General features: G+C 37.0%; 1 protein-coding gene and 1 long non-coding RNA gene across 3 annotated transcripts in view; one reads left to right on the top strand and one right to left on the bottom strand.

The window, feature by feature from the left end:
- mettl25 (methyltransferase like 25) overlaps positions 1-21,022 on the bottom strand; it is a 142,157-nt gene that overhangs the window by 116,431 nt on the left and 4,704 nt on the right. For both annotated transcript variants that reach the window (XR_005634717.1, XM_039761766.1), the window contains exons 2-3: positions 17,045-17,209; positions 11,313-11,419 (exon numbers count right to left, since the gene is read on the bottom strand). Coding sequence is in view for 1 of the 2 variants with exons in the window: in XM_039761766.1 (XP_039617700.1) it covers positions 11,313-11,419; positions 17,045-17,209 (272 nt within the window). In the remaining variant the exon portion in view is untranslated. The remainder of the gene's footprint in view (positions 1-11,312; positions 11,420-17,044; positions 17,210-21,022) is intronic.
- On the top strand, positions 2,113-2,963 carry LOC120534286. Its single transcript, XR_005634718.1, has 2 exons — positions 2,113-2,223; positions 2,838-2,963. It is a non-coding gene; the product is annotated as an uncharacterized LOC120534286 (long non-coding RNA).

Below are 21,022 nucleotides of genomic sequence, written 5' to 3'. Positions count from 1 at the left end.
CCATGGCACCGGTCACCACCAGTCTCTGCCCTCCGTGCCCACTGCACCAGTCACTGCCCAGCCTCTGCCATCTGAGTTCAAGTTCGTTGTTCTTGATCTTTGTTCAACTGTTCAGTCCCAGCGTTCAAAAGTTTTAATGTTCTTTTTTATATCTTTGTTCATATGTTCAGTTCACTCAGTTTGAACCTCAGCCCAAATCTCCCAAAATTAGCATTTTAGCAGGACTGTTCCTTATTTACTCTGTTATTTCTGTTACCTAGTGATGACTGCTGCCCATTTGAACTAATCTTCTTTAAATAATTTGATCTAATAGTTTTCACTAGGCGGCACGGTGGCGCAGTGGTAGCGCTGCCCCTGCATGGAGTTTGCATGTTCTCCCCGTGTCTGCGTGGGTTTCCTCCAGGTGCTCCAGTTTCCTCCCACAGTCCAAAGACATGCAGGTTAGGTGGATTGGCGATTCTAAATTGGCCCTAGTGTGTGCTTGGTGTGTGTTTGTGTGTGTCCTGCGGTGGGTTGGCACCCTGCCCAGGATTGGTTCCTGCCTTGTGCCCTGTGTTGGCTGGGATTGGCTCCAGCAGACCCCCGTGACCGTGTGTTCAGATTCAGCGGGTTGGAAAATGGATGAATGGATAGTTTTCACTAAGCTATTTTGGAAGAGCTGTGTAAATAATTTGTAATGGCACAGTGGTAAAACATCCTCAAGGTTCTAAAATATTTGTAATGGTGTGCTATGGTCTCATGTGTGAAGCCAAAGTCACTCCCTTCATAAATTATTTGTTCATTTAAAAGTTGCTAGAGATTATATTATCTGATGTTCACTATTTCTCTACCTGTTCTATTACTAATAATTCTACTCTTGTAATCTGAAATGAATATCATTGTCATAAAAAGTGATGAAAGGCTAAAGCTAAATTTTGGTTCTTTCTTCTGTGTGATAAAATTATTAATTGGCACATTTTCAGAATTAAATTTAATTAATCCAGTTCTAGAATGATATTCCATCTGCAAAGTTCATATCAACTTTGTTTTTAATATATATTAATATAATATAAATCAATTTTGACAAAACAAATTTTATCTGTAGGAAAATTGCCTCTAAAATAATGCCAGGTAGCTGGAAAGAACCACAGAAGAAGGTAAAGTAAATATAAATATGTGTTGTTAGTATAAGACAAAAAACACACACAGATATCTCCTGTACTAACTAATCACCTCTTAAATTGGTAGAATCTACACACACAGATTGACAGCCTGGACTGCTCAGGGTAAGTGGAGGACACTTTGCCAGTAGTAAGATGTAAATGTTGATTTAAAAAAATAACTTGCTTTTTTATTTAGTATGCTCTCTACATCGCCACTGAGAGAGCATTTGATTTCAGTCAGGTCAGTGGTTTAAGTGTAATATTTGTTTGAATATTGTGATTTTTTTTATTCATAGAATTTATTGTAATTTCCTGATTTACATTTTTTAGGAAGACATGCCAAAAATTAGAAGATGGTGATGTCATCTCTTACTTCGCAAAGCCAGCATTAAAGGTGTGTAACTTTTGAAGCTTTTTTCAAGGGAAGAACAGTTATAAGAATTTGTCAGCTTACAGTATTTCTAAATTTTTTATCTTCCAGCCAAGACTTGGTCTTCACTTTCCACACGAGAAGAAGAACATCCTGTGCCCCACGGGCAGTGCTTCGTAATTATCAGTTGAAAAGCTTTCTGACACTAATTTTAAATATTAGAACTTCACAAAAAGACTTTGACCAACTGGTCACACAGCAGGTCTCCGGTGAGGCTGTCAGTAACTTGTGTCTCTCGTCAGCCCTGTGGTGTGTCAGTGCCGTTATGGGGGCAGAGAATGGTGGTCTTAAAAATGAGTGTTTGTGTGCTTGTGCTCTAACTGATTTATTAAATGGCAATTATTTCTGCTTCCAGCAATTCCAGACAAGATAGGAAAGAGCGAGGACTTTTCTCCCCCACCCTTCTTTTCCATTACTAAAGAATATGAAAATGTTGACTGAATTATTTATGCCAGTACAATCATATTAAGCATATTTATGGTTACATTTAGTTGTTAGCAAATTGTACCTCACAAAGGCACAGTCCTGTCAGGTATGTAGTGAAATGATTCTTATGGCACAGCCAATGCCTTAAAGGTGATGACTTTCTTTTTCCTTTTCAATATCATTCAGAAATCAACCAGTCTAGAATGGAGTGATTGTTTGCTTCAGGTAAACACTTTCCATTATGTATAACTTTTTAGATGTAGCATTTCTATTGTAATATGTTTGGGTGAATGTTTCAGCAGTTTTTAAAGCATGCTTACTAAACTGGGAACAATTAAATTACATATTATTTGAAATGATGAATGTGGTCTTCATATGTGACAATACTGTGCTAATTGGACTCTTTGTCTTTCAGGGACTCACTTCAGTACAATTCCTGTAGACGTTCAGATTGAACTGAAATGGGTCTTACAGCAATGTATTAGTAAATAAAAATGAATGCTTTTTTCACTACAGAGCACTTAGTCATTTTGAATTATTTGTGCACTTTCTGAATGGTTTCTAACTAGACATGACATTCCCTTGAAGATGAACTGCTGTGGTTGTACACTGGAGTTTATTTTTTTTATTTTTCACTCTACCTCATGCCTACAGGCAGTAGAGACAAAAAGCGAGAGAAATCAATTGAGCTAAGCATTCCTACGACATGCTGTGGTCATATTGTTGTGTTCATCTCATAAGCCAATTTGATTGTTCTTTGAGTAAAAGTGGAGTTAATATGTTGATATTCCTAATAAAGTACTTGACAGTGTTTTTTTTTTTCTTTTTCATAAAAAAAGTCTTCGTTGATCCAAAACATCCTAACTGCTTGTGACTGGCTGGATGCCAACAAAGACCAACTTGTTGGGACAGTCCTCCGGCCAAGAATTCTGGAAATGGACGAGGATGAAGTTACATACACAATTGAAAAATAAGAACAAAGGGGAGACGATGAAGAGACTGAAGAAGTCATGTCCACCTTCTTATTTACTTTTGAATGCCTGAAGGACATGAACTTTTTTCTTGATGAGATACAGGTTAAAAAAAATATTCCCATCAGTTGCTGCTGTTCGACGAATTACATTTTTGTGTTTTATTTTTTTTCATGTGGAAAAAACCTACCGTGATGTCATTTTGTTCAGTGGATTTGATCAGTGATTCACTGTAAAGAAAAGTGGGGATGGACTGGCTTTCTGACCTGCTTCAATAGTTCATTGTCTACTGAAATGACCAATGTAATGGATGGAGGACACAGATGGATGTCCCAACTGGGATTGTGTGCTTTATTTCTTTAAAATAAATTCATATTTGAACCTGGATCTTATGTGTGTGTGTGTGTGGTTGTGTGAAGGGTTTGGGTGCTAAAATGCCCCCCACAGGTTACACTCCCCTATGTGGTAATTATAACAGTGTGTTTTAATACATCACTTTAATTTTCAAAACCTAGACTGTTGGCTTGCAAGTTCAAGAAGGGAGTCGAATTAAAAGCAAAAATTAGTTGGGGAAAAATGTACAGCCCTGGGACTGAATATGGAACTACTGTATGAAACAATGCCATGTTACAAATCAGGATTATTATATATATATATATATATATATATATATATATATATATATATATATATATATATATATATAATGATAATGTGTGTGTCCGGACACCACACCAGCTCCATCATTAAAAATGCTGCTGACATCACCATCATAGGCCTGATAACCACCAATGATTAAATGGCTTGTAGACAAGGTCTATCTGCTGACTCAGTGGTCCCAGGACAATCTGACCTTTCATGGCCAAAATTTAAGGAGCAGGTCATAGACTTCAGAGAATGGATTAAGCTGTGGTTTGTTTTTGTGGGGTGCTGTGAAAATGGTGAGCTTGTTTAAATTTCGTACAGTAACAATCACTGATGAATTGAGGAGGGAACAGCATGGTTTGCCTATTGCCAAGTTCACCAATGCCTTCCTGAGACGTCTCACATGTGCTGTCTGGAGTCCATCTTCACTGGCGGCATCACATCCTGGTAGGGCACACACGCGAGGGTGGTGAATGCCACAAACTATTACTGGCACCCAGCTGCCTTCTGTCCAGGATATCTAGAAGACATTCTGCTAAGATTATTACATACTCGGCCATCCTGCACAAGTGCTTTTCTTAATCCTCCCTTCTGGCAAATAGTAAAGAACCAATGGCGCCAAGTATGGCTTGAAAGAAAGTGTTTAGTTAAAAAGTTACTGAACAGCCAATCATAATAAGAAACATTGTAAGAAAAAGACTAGGTATAAATATTTGTAATATACCTGAATATATATCTCTATTGTAAATTGTATTCTATATATTTGTTGTGTTTTATTATATTATTACTGTTCTGGAGAGGCATGTACAGTAAATAACAATATTATTGTACAGTATGCACAAGACAATAAATACGGTATGTTTAATGATGAGATAATTCGGGATAATTCCCTGCTGAAAGCACACTGTAACTGATCCACTATTTATTATTATTAGTAGTTGTAACAGTTTTTGATATTTATAAAAATTTTACAAAGACGACGACTCAAAGACAGTTTGAGTTTATGTTGGTATAAGTTGGGTCTTTGCAATCAACTTAAATGTTGCACAAAAAAGGTTTAAGAACAATCACGATTGTCTCAAACTGAAAAGTTAAAAAATGTAAAATTATGTAAAATCTACTGGCTGTCACATGCCTTTCAATTGATATGGACATGACATCCAGTATTTCACACATGCAGCTTTTAGTAATGAAAACGTTGATGGATCAAATCAATAAATAACTGACTGTTTCCTAAAATGTTTCCTTGTCAGTTTTAAAACTAATTTTATATGTAGCGCTGTTTTTGAAAACCTTCTAAAAATAATGAAACTTTATTATTGTTTCACATGTGTATAATTTGCTAGTGGGAATATAAAATACATTTATAGATTGAAAATCTATAGGTATGAGTTTCATGAGGCACATTCCGTTTGAAACACTGGATAGTAATAAGATTTGTTACTTTTACTATAATGTAACACTTCAGGGGAAAACGTAATGAACAACTATTCAAAATAGTAAAAAAAAAAACAACATAAAACTGTACTTTATATCGGCGAAGTGTTAGAATCATGAAAGAGCTTAGAATGATTTGATTGCATAAGTATGAAACTGGAAGTCATTTATGTTTGACCAGATAGAAAACTGTTGTAATTTGTACAACTACAGCATCTACAGCATTCTCTGTACAATGATCGGCTCAACACTGTCTCGCAGAGGGCGTGATACGAGTGACGCTGGGAAAGGGCGTTATGATAAATTGCGTCATTACATGCATGTGTACTACTGGATGTTATGCTCTGAAGGGCGTTCCGTGACTGAACCTATGGGCATTCCGTGATATGGAGGGCGTTCCGTGAGGTATTGCAGTCTGCAGCGTGACTCTGTTGGGAAAAGCTGCATTCTGAGTGAAAACAGCTGGCACTCTTGTGGCAGTGGCATTGACATGGAGAGAAAAATATACAGGAGTGAGAAGACAAGAGAGAGAGAAATGCAACGAAATAGTCAATGTGCCATGGCTTTTGCTAAACGGCGGAAGGTTGACACTGAAAACCGGGCTTTTAATCCGGAATGGACCGAGGCGTTTATGTTCATACTTCCCGTAGGAAGCTTGAAACCGATGTGTCTCATTTGCTCTGAGACGGTGGCAGTGGTTAAAAGCAGGAATATGAAACACCACTACGAAACTAAGCACAAAATTACATTTGAAAAAAGTTACCCACTAAATTTGCCAGTTAGGCTACAGAAAACAAGCATTCTTAAAGCCAACTAACGATCGGTCAACGAGGATTTTAACACATTCACTTACTGGCCAACAACTCGCTAACGAGTCTTCCCTCAGAGATACGTGGACTTTGGGACGTCACAAAAAAACATTCAGTGATGGCAGTCTTCACACATGCATGAGGATGTCACTGACCCCATTCCATCCCAGATTTAAAATCCTGGCAGAAAAGTAAGAGTTCATTTCTCTCACTGAAAAAGAGAAAGTAGGCAGTGGGATACGAGGGAAAGAAAGAGCGGAAGATAGGTTCAGTTATTTACAGATGATCAGATTTACTGTGAAACTGGTTATGCCTGTTCAGTTGTGAACATATTAAAAAACTCTTATATATTTTATTTTTATATGAGGCCAAGTCTTTTGTTGTTGAAACGTTAAAACTTATTATTATTATGAAAGTACTTAATATTTATAATTCTCATTTGAATGTCAGTTACCTTGCTTTTACTTACTTTTACTGTTGTTTATTTTTTCTTATTTTATTGTATATAGCCCTCCAGAGTTGAAATGGCATTGAACTTTCTTCGTTTGATTTGAGTCATTGACTTCACACAGTGCAGATGTTGATACAATGGCAATGCTGCTTCAAAATATATAAATTAATTGTAATGTAAAAATTATAATGCAACTTAAACATGATGATGCTGCGGACCTGTACATGAGGAAATTTTCTCTATCCAGACCTCCTTAAATCATAATTGACTACCCCTGTTCTAGGATATACAAAAAAGTATTAAAACAAACAAAAAAAATCAGACACTCATTCCAGACATTCATTCATTAAGCTTAATTATTTTACGTAAATTCTTAGCCCATCTTCACCAAAAGCATATAATGTCACCAGTGGGTCCACCATTGGAGATGATGACGACAATCACTCCAAGGTACAATTGCCACTGCTGGACACCAATGACAGAAACAGAATGGAAACATATAAAGCAACTGTCAAATAAAACAAATTCTAAAACTATTAAAGTAATATGAACAGTCTTTGTAGCTACATGTTTGTATTTTAAAAGTGAGAACCACAATTTATCTGTTATTGTACTGTGGATTGCCAGATGCTTTAAAGTTTTCATTCTGTGTACTCTCATAAAGCTTTTAAACCATATCTTTCAGCAGTTGGGAAATCTTTCTTTTTACAAAGAGCTTTCACTAAGCACACTATTCATTACAAGGAACAATATGGTACATTTTCAGTAGTACACAGTCAGTTCTGATTATTATTAAAAGGGCTTTCAGTGAAAGCACTTACTTTAGACTAGATTAGAAAAACTTTATTAATCACATTGGGAAATTCAGAATTGATGGATATCATACCATGTACACCACCATAATTAATGTAATTACTAAGCCTACATATTCATTACCTATGAAAATTAACCTCTTACAGATTAAGGGGTTTTGGCATTGTTATGCCTAAATTACATACTCAAAAATTAATGTCTATTATTCTGCTTATAAAATAATGAGCTGCAAATGGTAGAAGAAAAATTATATTATTAAAAGACTTTGTTTACACCAATATCAAGTGAATACAATACATTCTCTCCAAAAAATGGCATTTGCAGTATATAACCAAAATATTTCATGAAGCACAACTGTGGAATTCATTTTCTTTTGTCCCAAAATCTCTAATTGTACCATATTTAGATGCGATATACTATAGCATCGCAAAGTTATATTGTTTGGCACAAGGTACTCCACTTTTTGGAAACATTTTGTCTCTTGCATCTAAGCAAACTCTCAAAACAAGTGTTGCAGTTGCGGTAATTTTATTTATATTAAAAAAAATACATGTATATGCACATACACACACATTATGTACATCACTCTGAAGCAACAAGCACACAATTTCTAACTATGTACATATAATTAGGCACTCATCCAAAACTTTACTTTCAGAATTATTTTTCAAGCCAGCCCTTGAAACAATTTCTGTTTACCATAAAACACTGACAAAATTACATTTTGTACAATAGATTGAGATTTTTGGCAGCAATTCACACATCTACTCCTGCCCTTGATGTAGTTTTCATACACAAGTTTAGTGTGTTTTTTATTATTTATTTTTTTGTAGTTATGGTTGCTTTTTTCTTTCATTTCATGTCTGATATAAAGTAAGTACACACCTATATTTTCATACCAGTTCTTCCAGTGCTGGATTACAGGGTTGGGGACAATGCCATTCCTGCCTGACCTGGGTGCAGGGCTGGAAATGGTGCTGGGCGATATGACGATATATATCGTGGGGACGATAGAAAAGTGTCTATCGTCCTATTTCTCTTCTATCGTTTCTAACCTAATTTTATCAATTACTAAAGAAAATATTGCATTAAATAGGCTATGACAAATGAATGATAATGTCTTGTCGCTATGCAATGCATACTCTACCCTTTATATAAGTGATAATCAAGAATAAAAATGAACTTTTTCGCAAAGAAACTCCATCTTGTGGTTTTGTGACAGTTCAGTTAAATGTCACTTCAAAATAAAGTTGCAAAAAAAAGTATGCAATGATATTTTTGTCAAACTTTTCAGAGAATAACTGGAAACATACTTTATTGTGGGTGGTATATCGTGATATATATCATTATTGTGATATAAAATAATCCATATCGTGATATATGATTTTTCCATATCGCCCAGCACTAGCTGGAAACAGCCATGGGCACAACTCCAGAGCTAGTCTCACACACCATACATATACCTAAATCAATGTTTCTCAGCCACTTTTGGGTCACTGGGCTGTTCCTTTGTTTTGAGCACATTAGACTGGATTATGGTATAAACTGCCCTGTCCTAAGGGATCGACAGAGTTGTAAGAAATTTTTTTATGCTCCATTTCTAATTGCTCATTTCTACATCACAAAGTACTCGCTTCAATCACCCACCACCATCACCCATTTTGAGATATGGACACGTCACGCATAAGTATTAAATTTTAAAAAGCAATTTTCTTATTAACAGACTACTCCCTTGATTACTTTTAAACATAGTTTTTTCAATGACAATTAACAGACAACAGGCATCACTACAATTAAAAATGTGACTGGGAATGGGAGTTGTAAATGAACAACCATTTGGACCTATTTGCTCATCATCATGTGGCTATTTTAATCATTCAAAAAGTGAAAGAAATTAGAGTAAAATCTTAACACACATTAGAAAAAGTAATCATTTATTCTGTAGAAAACACAGAAAAAAGTATACTCCATAGAAAAGTAAAATAAACTTAGATATGGAATTTCTGCATTGATACACTGAATATACATACAGCAGAGACTAATACTGTGGTACTGCAAGTCTAGGATTACTGCACTAGGCTACAACTAACTGGATAGAAAGAAAACATTTAAATGAGGAACATTCTGATAGGCTACATATACAAAGCTTTACAAGGGAGACAGATTTTTTTATATCAGGAACAAATATTAGTACATGTGACAGGTTGTCATGGAGAGATGAATAGGTCAAATTATTTTATTGAATTTTTGTAGCAGTTTTTGAAGTTTTTTGATGCCCTGTGACACTGTTCAATAATTTTAAATTGCAAATTTATTTATTCTTTTCAAATTAATAATATTTGATTTTTTTTTCCTTTTATTTAAAACTCACTTCATTGCCTGGCCAAAAGACTTTTTAAAAGGTTAAAAAATTAATGCATGGTTTAACATTCAGCTGTGTTTCAAGAGCTCAGCAAGACTGTAGCACTCAATGGACCGAGTTCAATATGTGGGTTCTAGAACCTTCTCAATCCATTTCAGAATTATGGGGGCTGGAGGCCATCCCACTGGGATTGGGTAAAAGGCTAAAAACAGGCATGGGCAGAACTCTAGTCTCACAGGCACTACTCTTACATATGCACACATACACACACAGATACACACTTACACAACTCATATTAATATACAGTGACAATTTGCATTTGACAATTAATAAAGCCTAAAAAATAAATAAAAATAATCTTTTGTAATGAATCCCTACTGTAATTGAGCGTGTCTGGCTGTAGTAATGTTCGTGGAATGGGATTTGCAAAGCTAATCAGTTATATTAGGGAATAACAGAAGGAAGGGCAAACTTTATTACAGCAAGTGACCATTATGGGTTTTAGGTAAATGTGGCACTGTGAAATGTGAAAATTATGGGTGACAAGACATTCAAAGTTTCAAATCAAGACACTTTTGCAGCATGTCTGCCCATGTATAAAGCCTATCCTCACAATGCTTGCTTTATCTCATCATCATCAGAAAGGGTTCAGGGCACAGAAAAAAAAAACAAACTACAATACAGCGGTTTTCAACCTTTTTGGCAAGTGGGCTATTTTTAGTTATTGAATCTCCTCATGAACCAAGAGGGTTCTCTGTGGAGTTCTGAGTGGCTCTACTGATTAACGTTCAGTTGAAAGGGAGGGTCCCCTGTGGGGTTTTGAGAGGCTTGATCGATTAATTATAAAGTTTACTTCTGGGTTTACTAGCAGTGGAGCTCCATGCAATGGTGACAATTCATAGTTAGCTTTTTACATGTAACAGTGATACTATCCTTATAAATCAGCATAGTTTCAGAGTTTTTTTATGAATAATTCAATATAGCTTTTTTAAATGACAGCATAAAACAGCGGTTTAATGAAAGCAGCTCTTCAATATATTGGAATGAAATGGTTGGCATGTTTCATTGTTCCTGTCTATGTAATTTATAAGTATGCTGAAAAAAAAATTCTCTAATATGAATATGTAAACAATTATAAGAAAAATGTGGGTATTGATCTTTATAATAAACAAAATGTGAAAATTACACATCTCAGTACCAATGTTACATAAAAATGAAGATATGAAGCTCTGAACGTCTGAATATCAGCAAAGCAACTTAAAGAACAGAAAGGATGGCAAAAAAAGACATCGAAGAACTATGACTTTTGTAACTATGAACAAACCAGATACTGAACACATCACAAAAGTGCAATGCAAATTTATTATCTGCACTTAAGGCTTCCAAATTTTCAAACACGCTGCTGCAGCAAGAATTTATATTGCTTGATTGCAATGCACACAGACTGTGAATATACAACACTGAGATCTACTAAACTTTGGTAAATTAATAGTATTAAAAATGCATAAATGCTTGCCTGACTTTTTTTTGTAATCATACTAAAAAAATTAAGAGAAATAAGCAACAAAGAAAAAGTTTAATAAATACTAATAATATTATTGTGTTTCCTTTTAATAGCTTCTATGTAGTTTTTGTCATTTTTTTTTAATTAATATATTATTTTCTGTAATTCTTTACTGCACTTTTCAAGCTACTACTAGAGAACATAAGGATATATAATTATTATAATATAATACTAAATACAATTCCAGACAATATGAAATGATGATCTAATGTTATGGAAATAAATATAATAAAATCAATGTACTATGTGTTAATAAACATACCTGTCTGACATTGCAGAATTTGGCCAGACATGACACCACTTCTGCCATTACTGCTACTTCATGAGATTTCTTGGTATTCATAAATTCGTTAAGTTGCCACTGGTTTTCTAAAGAAAAGAAGAAAGCGTTAATTAATTACTTTTGGCTAAGCAAATGTTGACTAAATGGTAATTCTGTTCCACAATTTCATCCAATGGTTGTCAATACAAATTTATCAAGGCATGAAGAAACACTTATGAAACACTTAAAATGATAAAAAATACATAATTAAGAAACATGTTACAACTATTCACCTTTGAGTGTTGCCCATGCTGTTTCCATTAAAATATGACAACAATTTAGAAAAGGTACTAATATGATACAATCAGATGCATTTTGTGACTTCGTTAACAGTTTTGAAAGTTTGAGCATTTTTATTTTGTGTATTTACTTCATCAAATTGATAGATTACACATTTTTGTTTGTTAAATGTTTTCGTAACAACAAGTCATATCCAAAAACAACACTGGTTCTTAATTATATGTATTACTGGAGTACATAAAATGCATATTTATTAACAGTGGTTTACAATATCATTTAGTTAAAAATGGCCCAAATAGGTTTATGGTAGCTGAGATTAATGATAGACACTAGTTTCAAACAAAACATAACATTTTTTAAAGCAGTGCCTGACAAAGATTTAAAATCTGCAGTATTTTAGTCTTACACTAAAACTGTGTTAGTGAAATACTAAATCATTATTGTTGAGACTGTTTTTATTTAAACATGCAAAGCATATCTTTGTTTACTTTATGTTTAATAGCTTACAGAGCCACACATTGAGAGCTCCTTTCCTATTATTACTCATCATTTCTAAATTAAGTGACTTTTTGTTTACCTTGTTTTGATTTTCTACTTTTAGAGTAACAATGATCATTTAAGTTACCTGGTACAATTGCAAGCAACAGTAGGAATGAATTGGTGTTGTAGAGGTTTGCAGGCTATCACCTGCACATGTGACTCTGATGGCTTTTCAGAAACTGGCATTTGGATCAGTTTGGCAGTCAGAAGTGCGTATTGGATAAGTGAAGGGGAAAAATATGTAAATCATACAAGTTTAAATAATCTCTCTCAAAGTAAACTGGAAAAGTAAATGAATTAGTAATTGAGGCTACAGAGAATGTTTTAAGATGAACAATTCTGAAATTTCACCTATGGTTTCAAATGGGAGATTTTTTTTAACTGAATCTTTAATGAGGATTTTGAAATGCCTTCCTTTGGAGTACTTTTTCCTCCATTAATGTAACTGGTATATGGCATATTGAGAGTTACAAATGGGTAGAAAGGGAACTTCATATATTGTGGCAGGCGGCTGGGGCCAATGCTTGGCTGGGACACCCCTGCAGTATACCTTCCGGAGGAACAACGATGGAAAACCCAGTATCTCCCCCTGGACGCTAGATGGCAGCCTCCCTGGGTTGAAGTGGTGCCTCGGACTCCCCCAGGGTTTCATGTGGGTTAGAGTTTTGTGCAGTCCTGTTCGGTTTCGCAGGTGCTGCCAGGGGGTACTGCAGTTGGGACTCCTGAGCCCAGCTAGACTAATCTTCAGACTCACCCGGGAGTGCAACCGGAAATAGGTGATCAAGCATCTGCAGCACTTCCATAAAAGGAACCAGCAACCACCACTCAGTGATCAGAGTCAGGAGGAGGAGGACAAAGCTTCTGGAGGACTGGTGGTAGAAGGAGAGAGAGAGTGTTTTGGTGTTTCATTTGTGTTTTAGGACTATGTTGTGGCTGGTTGTATTACTGGGAAGATGTGCCCTCCAGCTGAAGAAAATAAATAGTTTATTTATTTTATACATGCCTCCCGTGTCTAATCTGTGTCGGGTCGAGCGCTATATAGCACCTTTCTTACACTGGCTTAACCGGCAGGATTCCAGTCCGTCTTTTAAGGCCGGGACCTGTACAGTGGAACCTTGGTTCACGACCATAATTCGTTCCAAAACTCTGGTTGTAAACTGATTTGGTCGTGAACCGAAGCAATTTCCCCCATAGGATTGTATGTAAATACAATTAATCTGTTCCAGATCGTACAAACTGTATGTAAATATATTTTTTTAACATTTTTAAGCACAAATATAGTTAATCACACCATAGAATGCATATCGTAATAGTAAACTAAATGTAAAAACACTGAATAACAGAGGAAATTAACATTGCAAGAGTTCGCGCTATAGCCTTATGACCTGATCGCTGTAAACACTTATTTTTAAATAAGTTTTAAGCACAGGGGAAAAAAACACATTAGAACAAATACGAACTTTAAAAACCAACCACAAGCAACCAAGAAAGTAACATGTTACATGTAGCCATGTTTAACTGCAAAAGCACACGAAATACTGTAGAGCACAAAGAGTTCACAGGTAAAGCACGCACGTCTGACTGAGAACAATGAACAGGGAGAGGCTGAACATATGCTTAAATACAGTAATCGGTGCGTACGAACCGGAAGGGAAATGAAATAGAGCACAAAGAGTTCACAGCGAAAGCACGCACGTCTGACCAAGAACAATGCAACACATCCGGAAATCATTGGCGCGCACAAAGCGAAAGGGAAACTGGCTTGTTCGTATGCCGAGTGTGTGGTTGTGAACCGAGGCAAAAGTTTGGCAAACTTTTTGGTCGTAAACCGAGTTGTACATGTACCGAGACGTTCGTGAACCGAGGCTCCACTGTACATTTTTTTTGTGTGGTGACCCGGCACAGCAGCGCCAAGCACGCACATTGCACAGAAGCGCATAGCATGCAGCCGCAGCAGGAAAGCCGCGACACTCTAGGGTTTCATTACTCCATCAGAAACAGTATGGTGAGGAAGAAAGCCAGGCGGACTCCAAGGTCGGCGGCTGCCCGCCCGCAGTCAGAGAAGTAGCCACAGTTGGTGCACCCCGAAGAGAGGCCACACGGACAAGAGGTCATCCGGAAGACGAGATCCATGTAGCGGGCTGGTGGCTTGGGGTCACCGATTCACGGAGTGACGAGCTTGAGGGCGAGCAAGGTAGGTCCGGTCCCTCTTTTCTCTGCAGGACAGCAAGCGGAGAAGGAGTACCCGGATGATCCTCCCGACACGGCTTTCCCTATTATGCAAAAGTTGCTTTCTTGGAGCAGTTAAGGGGGAGAAGGTTGGGGGTCATCTTCCCGTAGGTAAAGTACAAGCGAAAGCAATGAACCTCCGCCTCAAACCCGATTAAACGGGTTCCGGTGGGAAGGAGCAGGAACAGGAGCTGCAGGACTCGCGGTCGGCAAGGTGGAACGAGGTAAGTCCGAGTCCACTGCCGGCCAACAAAACTAACCTGTCTTTGACTGTAAGGGAGCTGGAGGAGCTTCTCCTACCCGTGCAGTCTGTATTACAAGCTCTGGGACTGCTCCAGGAGACACTCGAGCAGGTAGAAAGGAAAGTCGGTGCGCCCCTAAGGGCTGTAAAACAATGGCTGAGGAGGCGTGACACTGGATTCTCCGGCTGTACTGATGCGGTACTGTAGAGTATATGGGAGGGGCGACCAAAAGGGCCGGAATTGATTGGGTACGCACGCTGCGTGGCCACACCCCCAACAAGAGATGCAGCTGCAATGACTGACAGCGCGGCAGAGGAGTGTGCAGGGAGGCAGCTGCTTGATATCAGCTGCCAAACAGCCCTGCCTTGACTGCCGGCACTGGTCTTGTGGGTGTCCAAAGCTTTCCATAATGGGACCCAGACCATCAGTGCACCCCAGAATAGGAGGAGACACCGGAAAAAGAAGGGGCCTCCAAACAGTACGTGGCCTCTGCCAGGGGGAGCTGCATAGAGTGGCACTGCTTATCGAACCCGTCTGGGCGGGAGCGCAGCCACACCCAGAAGTGCAGCTAGAAGTAGGTCAACGAGCACCTGCAGCACTTCCGGGTGGGCTATAAGAGGAGCCTGCAGCCACTACTCAGGGCGCTAGAGTCAGGAGGAGGTGGACAAAGCTGCCCTGGGAGAACTGGAGGAAAGAAGAGTGTGATTTGTGGTGTGATTTACTTTACTTTTGTGTTTGGGACTGTGTACTGCCTGTGGGACACGGGGAAGACAATAAAGACTTTTTGTTTGTTTTGCACGTGCCTCTGGTGTCAGTCTCTGTCGGGTCAGCGCCAACTAAGCACCAATCTCACTATACATATATATATATAATATATATAAGTCTAACGTCTGTGTGTCTGCATTTCACGAGAGAACTACTTAATGGATTTAGATCAAATTGGATAATATTCTTGTGTTTTATAAATATGTTGTGCTTTGAAGTATATAACATCCATTACCTTTTTTCCATCCCCAATGTGAGGCTCCGAACATCTGTAGTATGAACACTGGCTGCTGTGCCACCCAATCACATTTTTTTAAAATATGTATAGCAAACAGCTGGGTAAAAACTAATCTGACTGTTATTGAACTGAACAAATTGTATTTAGTTGTACAATTGAGCTCTGCAAAGGGCCAGTTTACCAGCCATCATGTCTGCTTCTTGTCTTCTGGAGATTTTGTTTTTTTTTGTTTTTTCTGTCCTCTCTGGCCATAGGACATAACTTTATTCTTTGTTAATTAGTATTAACAAATTTTATATATTTTTTTCTTTCTTCATCTTATAAAGCACTTTGAGCTACATCATTTGTATGAAAACGTGCTATATAAATAAATGTTGCTGTTGTTGTTATACACAGTGGTGCTGCAACAGTCACTGGCTACCTTTGACCCTAAATTGGGTGGATTAAATTTACCCAACAGCATATTCAGGATTAAATGTATACTTACAACTTTTGCTCAGTTCTTTTTACTTGATTACACATTACGTATTTGCTTCACTTCATCAAAACTAGCTGTCACCAGACAACTGTATCCTTGTGTATGGACAGTGCTACACTGACTGCAGCAGGAAATTGTCTTTATAAAAGAAGGCAATACTTCTATGAAATGCAGATTTTTTTTTTATTTTTGAGTTATGGAAATAAGCTTCTGTAGTAATTTATACCTTTTTTCTTTTTTTAATTAATGCAGGTATTTTTAATTCAATAAAATTGTACTGTGTTGGGTTACACACTACTTTAAAAAGTAATCTGACTACCTTAACACATTACTTTTAATGTGTTACCTCCAACACTAACTATTTGTGAACAGATTTTTCCATGGTGCAATGTCATTTTAAAACGCTAAACTGTTGGTAATGTCCATTATTTCAAAATATGAAACTGTTTAATTCCATTTAAGCATTGAGACATACAATAGGGTTATCTGACACTCACAAAGAAAGCAATAACCTCGGACAGTGTAAGCTAGTACTGTACTATTTTTAAATTTCAGGTTTCTAATATGTACATCGTATATAATGGTAAATTAAAAAAATCAATGCAATGAATTGCTTTCACATTTAACAGTATGTTAATTACATTACCAATAATCACTGTAAAATATCAATGAGAAGCTGGCTTTATATTATAAATACACCATTTGACTATTTCCTATATCATCATGTCGCTCCCAATACATTACAGCATTATATAAGAAAATGACAATGGGATGAGATGTGTGGCAATATGCCATGTTGTCTTCCAAAGAGAATGTCACCAGCAAGTAGTTAAGGTGTATCTGATCATTTATTAAGTCATGAAATAAAAATAACTTCTAACAAATGAACAATATCCTGAAAATGTTGTTTCTATGTATATTTGCCTTCCATGACTCTTACCTGGAGTACACAAGGTTGTGCTTCTTAATTTCTGCAGCAATTCACCCAATGTAGAGCACACTAAGAGTTTATTCAGGGAATGTGCTCTAGCCAAATGTAAGAAACGAGAGACATCCACCAACTTTTGAGAATCTTCGCTGAAGCCACAGAAATTTGTCTTGCAATCTGTTCAGAAAAAGAAGAACCAATTAAAAGCATGCCTTAAAAAATGTCTGTTTTCAATATTTAATGGGACAGTTATAAAAAAGAATGCAGTATAACAGCAAATGTGCTTTGTTTATATAGCATTTTTACTGGCTGTCGCAAAGTATATAAATAACGCTACAGGTTTAGAAAGTAGCAAGAAATTTTCACCAGTGGCCATGCAGCTTTTCAAGCATTATTAATTTATTAGAATTACAGTAGAGCTGACAATATTACAAAATTCTAAATAGATAAGTACAATAAACAGTTGTAATAAAAGACAGCTTTAGTGTACGGATTCAATAATATTTTTTTTTTCACAACCATACCAGGTTTAAAGTATTAGACCTTTACTATCAGCCAATACCTCTATTGTCAGAAGGCTTGTTAAAAATGTACATGATGGTGAAACGGCTTGCAGTCATCCCTGTCTTGTTTATTTTTATACCTCAATGAGATAGCGTATATTCCAGCAGTGGAAGATTGCCCAGGTGGTGAACCAGCTGAGGTTAGGGAAGACTGCAGGGATTTGTGGTATCAGTCTGTAGCATCCACTTTCATAGACTGCACTATTTGTAATATGTAATTTTAACAAGATATACAGCTTCTAAATATTGCAGATTTCTAATGATACTGTAGTATTAGTATATTCTAGTCCATGTTAACAATACACAACACTATATTTAAATGCTAGCATTGGTTATGAAACGCATCCCACAATTTAATGTGTAGCAACAGACAATCATACCTTTACTGAGTTTATTGTAATCTGGCCTTCTTAATATCCTAATTTTTAAATGTCTGCGGTCATCCAAAACATTAACTAAAACTTGAAAATTTAATTTTAGAAAATTTTTCCTAAATGATTAGTCTTTCATCTTTATCTGATTTTAGCTATAACAGCTTATGGCTTTTACAACACAAATTTACTGTCACTGCAGTTTTTTTTGCCATAAAGCACATTTCATCCAAAGCATCTCTGAAGAAATTTTTAAACTTATGCCGCAATCTGGCCACTTACCACCTGTCTACACAACAGCTCTCTCTCTCTCTCTCTCAGCTGTTCCTATGCATGCAATTGAAAAGATAATGCAATCTCTCTCTCTCTTTTCTTTTTTTTATATAAATTTTCCTAACTACATTTTGCCATTTAGGTGGTCAGCAACTCTTCCCCTCTACACAAGAGCTGTGAACACCCAGTTTCTTTCTTATATGCCTTGAATCGGCCTTGGCTATGGTAATTTATAATAAACCTTATAGAAACAATTGGATGCTTTTAGAAGTTTTAAGTAGTGTGGCCACTAGAGGGTGCCAGAGAACCCCAAGCCCCTGGCACAACCACACAGACACAAGCTCTGTTTAAAAAGACGGTTTATTTTTACAGCTACCTTCCACAAAGGGGCCAGTAGTACAATAAACACAATTCTCTTCATGTTCTTGCTTTCTTTTCTTCTCCTCTACACCTCTCCACCTGGATAAGGTGGAGTAGCTTATTTTATCCCGCACCCAGGTCTACTTCCCATGCCCAGTAGAAATACTTCTGGGTCAAACGGAAGTTCTGTAAAGCAGGGATGAGGAATCCCTATAGGACCCCATGGTGGCCCCCATTGAACCCTGCAAGTTTGTTCTAGAGGACTACAATATTCAGTGTGCCTTGCAGGTAATTGCTCAGGAAAGCTGCCTCCTATTGTGTCAGGGGAGCACATAGTCCTGCCAGGTTGCCTCCAACGTCCTTCCACTATTCTGTCCTCCAGGCCGGGTATTATTCCTTGGTCCAACCCAGCCATGACACCAGTGTGCGCACTGTTGCATTGACATCTTTTGCCTGTCTTCTGGGAGAGACAAGATGACCTTTGCCCTGTTTCTTGTGGCAACATAGGGCTGGCTTGCAGACCAGTTAAGAAATTATGCTCCATCCCAACTGAGATGCCCACCCGATGTATGTTGTCCATCACAATTACTAACACGTTTACTTATTTGACTACTGGAATTTCAGTAGCCTTTCAGGCGTAGTGATGCTTGCTTCAGTACATTATGTCAGTTCTGCCCACACTGCAGAATGTTCTCACAACTTAAAAGAGAAGTCAATTTCTTACAGCAAAACCATATCTGAATATTTTCTAAACTTCAGCCGCCTTACACACAAGTTGAAACACAAATTCCAGGGCATGCTTATACCACAACGTCAGTCTTATTTTGACACTGTCATTCCATACCGTATGTGGATACTAAGCTGTCACTGGATCAGGACAACGTGCCATAATGGAAAGAATGAATTCTGCACGTATCAGAAAATTCATCAGATTTTGTAGGTCTTTTAGCTGAATTGTGTCATACAGCACAACAATGATCTAATAAACAAAGGCCAGTCACATCAGAATGGCTTAAATGAATTAAAATATAAGTTTCATGACCAGCTTACTAAAAGTGCAGATCTAAACCCAACACAGATGCCATGGTGTTAACTGGAACAATTGATTAATGCTCAAAAGCTTGCAGATGTGTTTACAATGCAGTTCTGTGAAGCAGAGTAGGTTAGAATTCTTTAACACCACAATGTAAAGACTGGCATGGAATTATATGCAGGTATTTGGTTGTAGTCATCACAGCTAAAGTGGTGCAACCAGATACCTGTACTAGGTGTAAGTTGAAAACTCAGTTTTCACACAGTGCCAGATCGTGTTGGGCATTCAATAAAGGGCATAACAACAAAACACTCTAATATACATCTCAGTCAAACATTTTCAATAATGAAGGAAATAAAGAAGTGGGCAATTAACTTTTCACAGCACTGTTGTTACTAAGAGATTTGACTGACAGCTGTGATATATGTATACTGAAACAGAAATGCTAGTTATACACAGTAGAGCTTTTGAATTACAAATGTTGAGGTACATCTGTTTTCTGCTAAAAACGTACCTCTTGGAGTAAGGACATTTTCTTCTGATCCACAGACTTTAATAAACAAAAAAGGAGCAACTTTCTGAATTTGTTTTCTGTCCCCTTTTGTTAGTTTTATTACAGTTGTGGTTTGCTCATTTCACCTTCTACCTCTGTGGCATCTTGTAAGTTAGTGACAAAGTGCATATTATATATATATATATATATATATATATATATATATATATATATATATATATATATATATATATATATATATATATATATATATATATATATATATATATATATATACTAGGCTGACCCATCTTTTAAGGCGACCGACTTTTAAGTTGACCACTTCTTAAGGCAATTCAGTATGTAGATCAATTTGATATTTTATACAAACTCATTAATTTGGTTATATTGCATTTGAGTGGTATTACTGTAATACTCGTAGTTTCTGTTATTTTTGTGATGAAATTTAAACTTTTTTCTATATTGAGGTCGCCCTTTTAACCCCCTGATATTTACTACGACGTGAGGCATTTGTACTCCATCAACATTAATTATTTCCAGAGACATAATTTTGTCTATGTTTCCAGCGCATCGTGCACAAAAGCAAGGGAATGATGGGAGCACCAGAACTCTGCTCACATCATGTCACTTCGTACTGCAAGCTGCAAGTCTGTGATAAGCGGAATACCGCTACGCTTTCCACTCACGGGACGGAAGGACAATCCCGACCGCTTTTATATAGTAAGAAAGAAGAAGAAGATATCGCACAGTCTGGAGTAGAAAATCATCTTTTACCTAGAAAAATGAAACTACAAATCCCATCGTGCATTGCAAAATGGACGGGGCATGTGTGAAACTCCGCGCCTGCGTAGCACTCATGGGACGGAAGGACAATCC

This window comes from Polypterus senegalus, chromosome 8 (genome assembly GCF_016835505.1).
Source record: "Polypterus senegalus isolate Bchr_013 chromosome 8, ASM1683550v1, whole genome shotgun sequence".
Lineage (NCBI taxonomy): Eukaryota > Metazoa > Chordata > Cladistia > Polypteriformes > Polypteridae > Polypterus > Polypterus senegalus.
The sequence above is the reverse complement of the archived record's forward strand: the minus strand, read 5'-3'. Positions and strand labels throughout refer to the sequence as shown.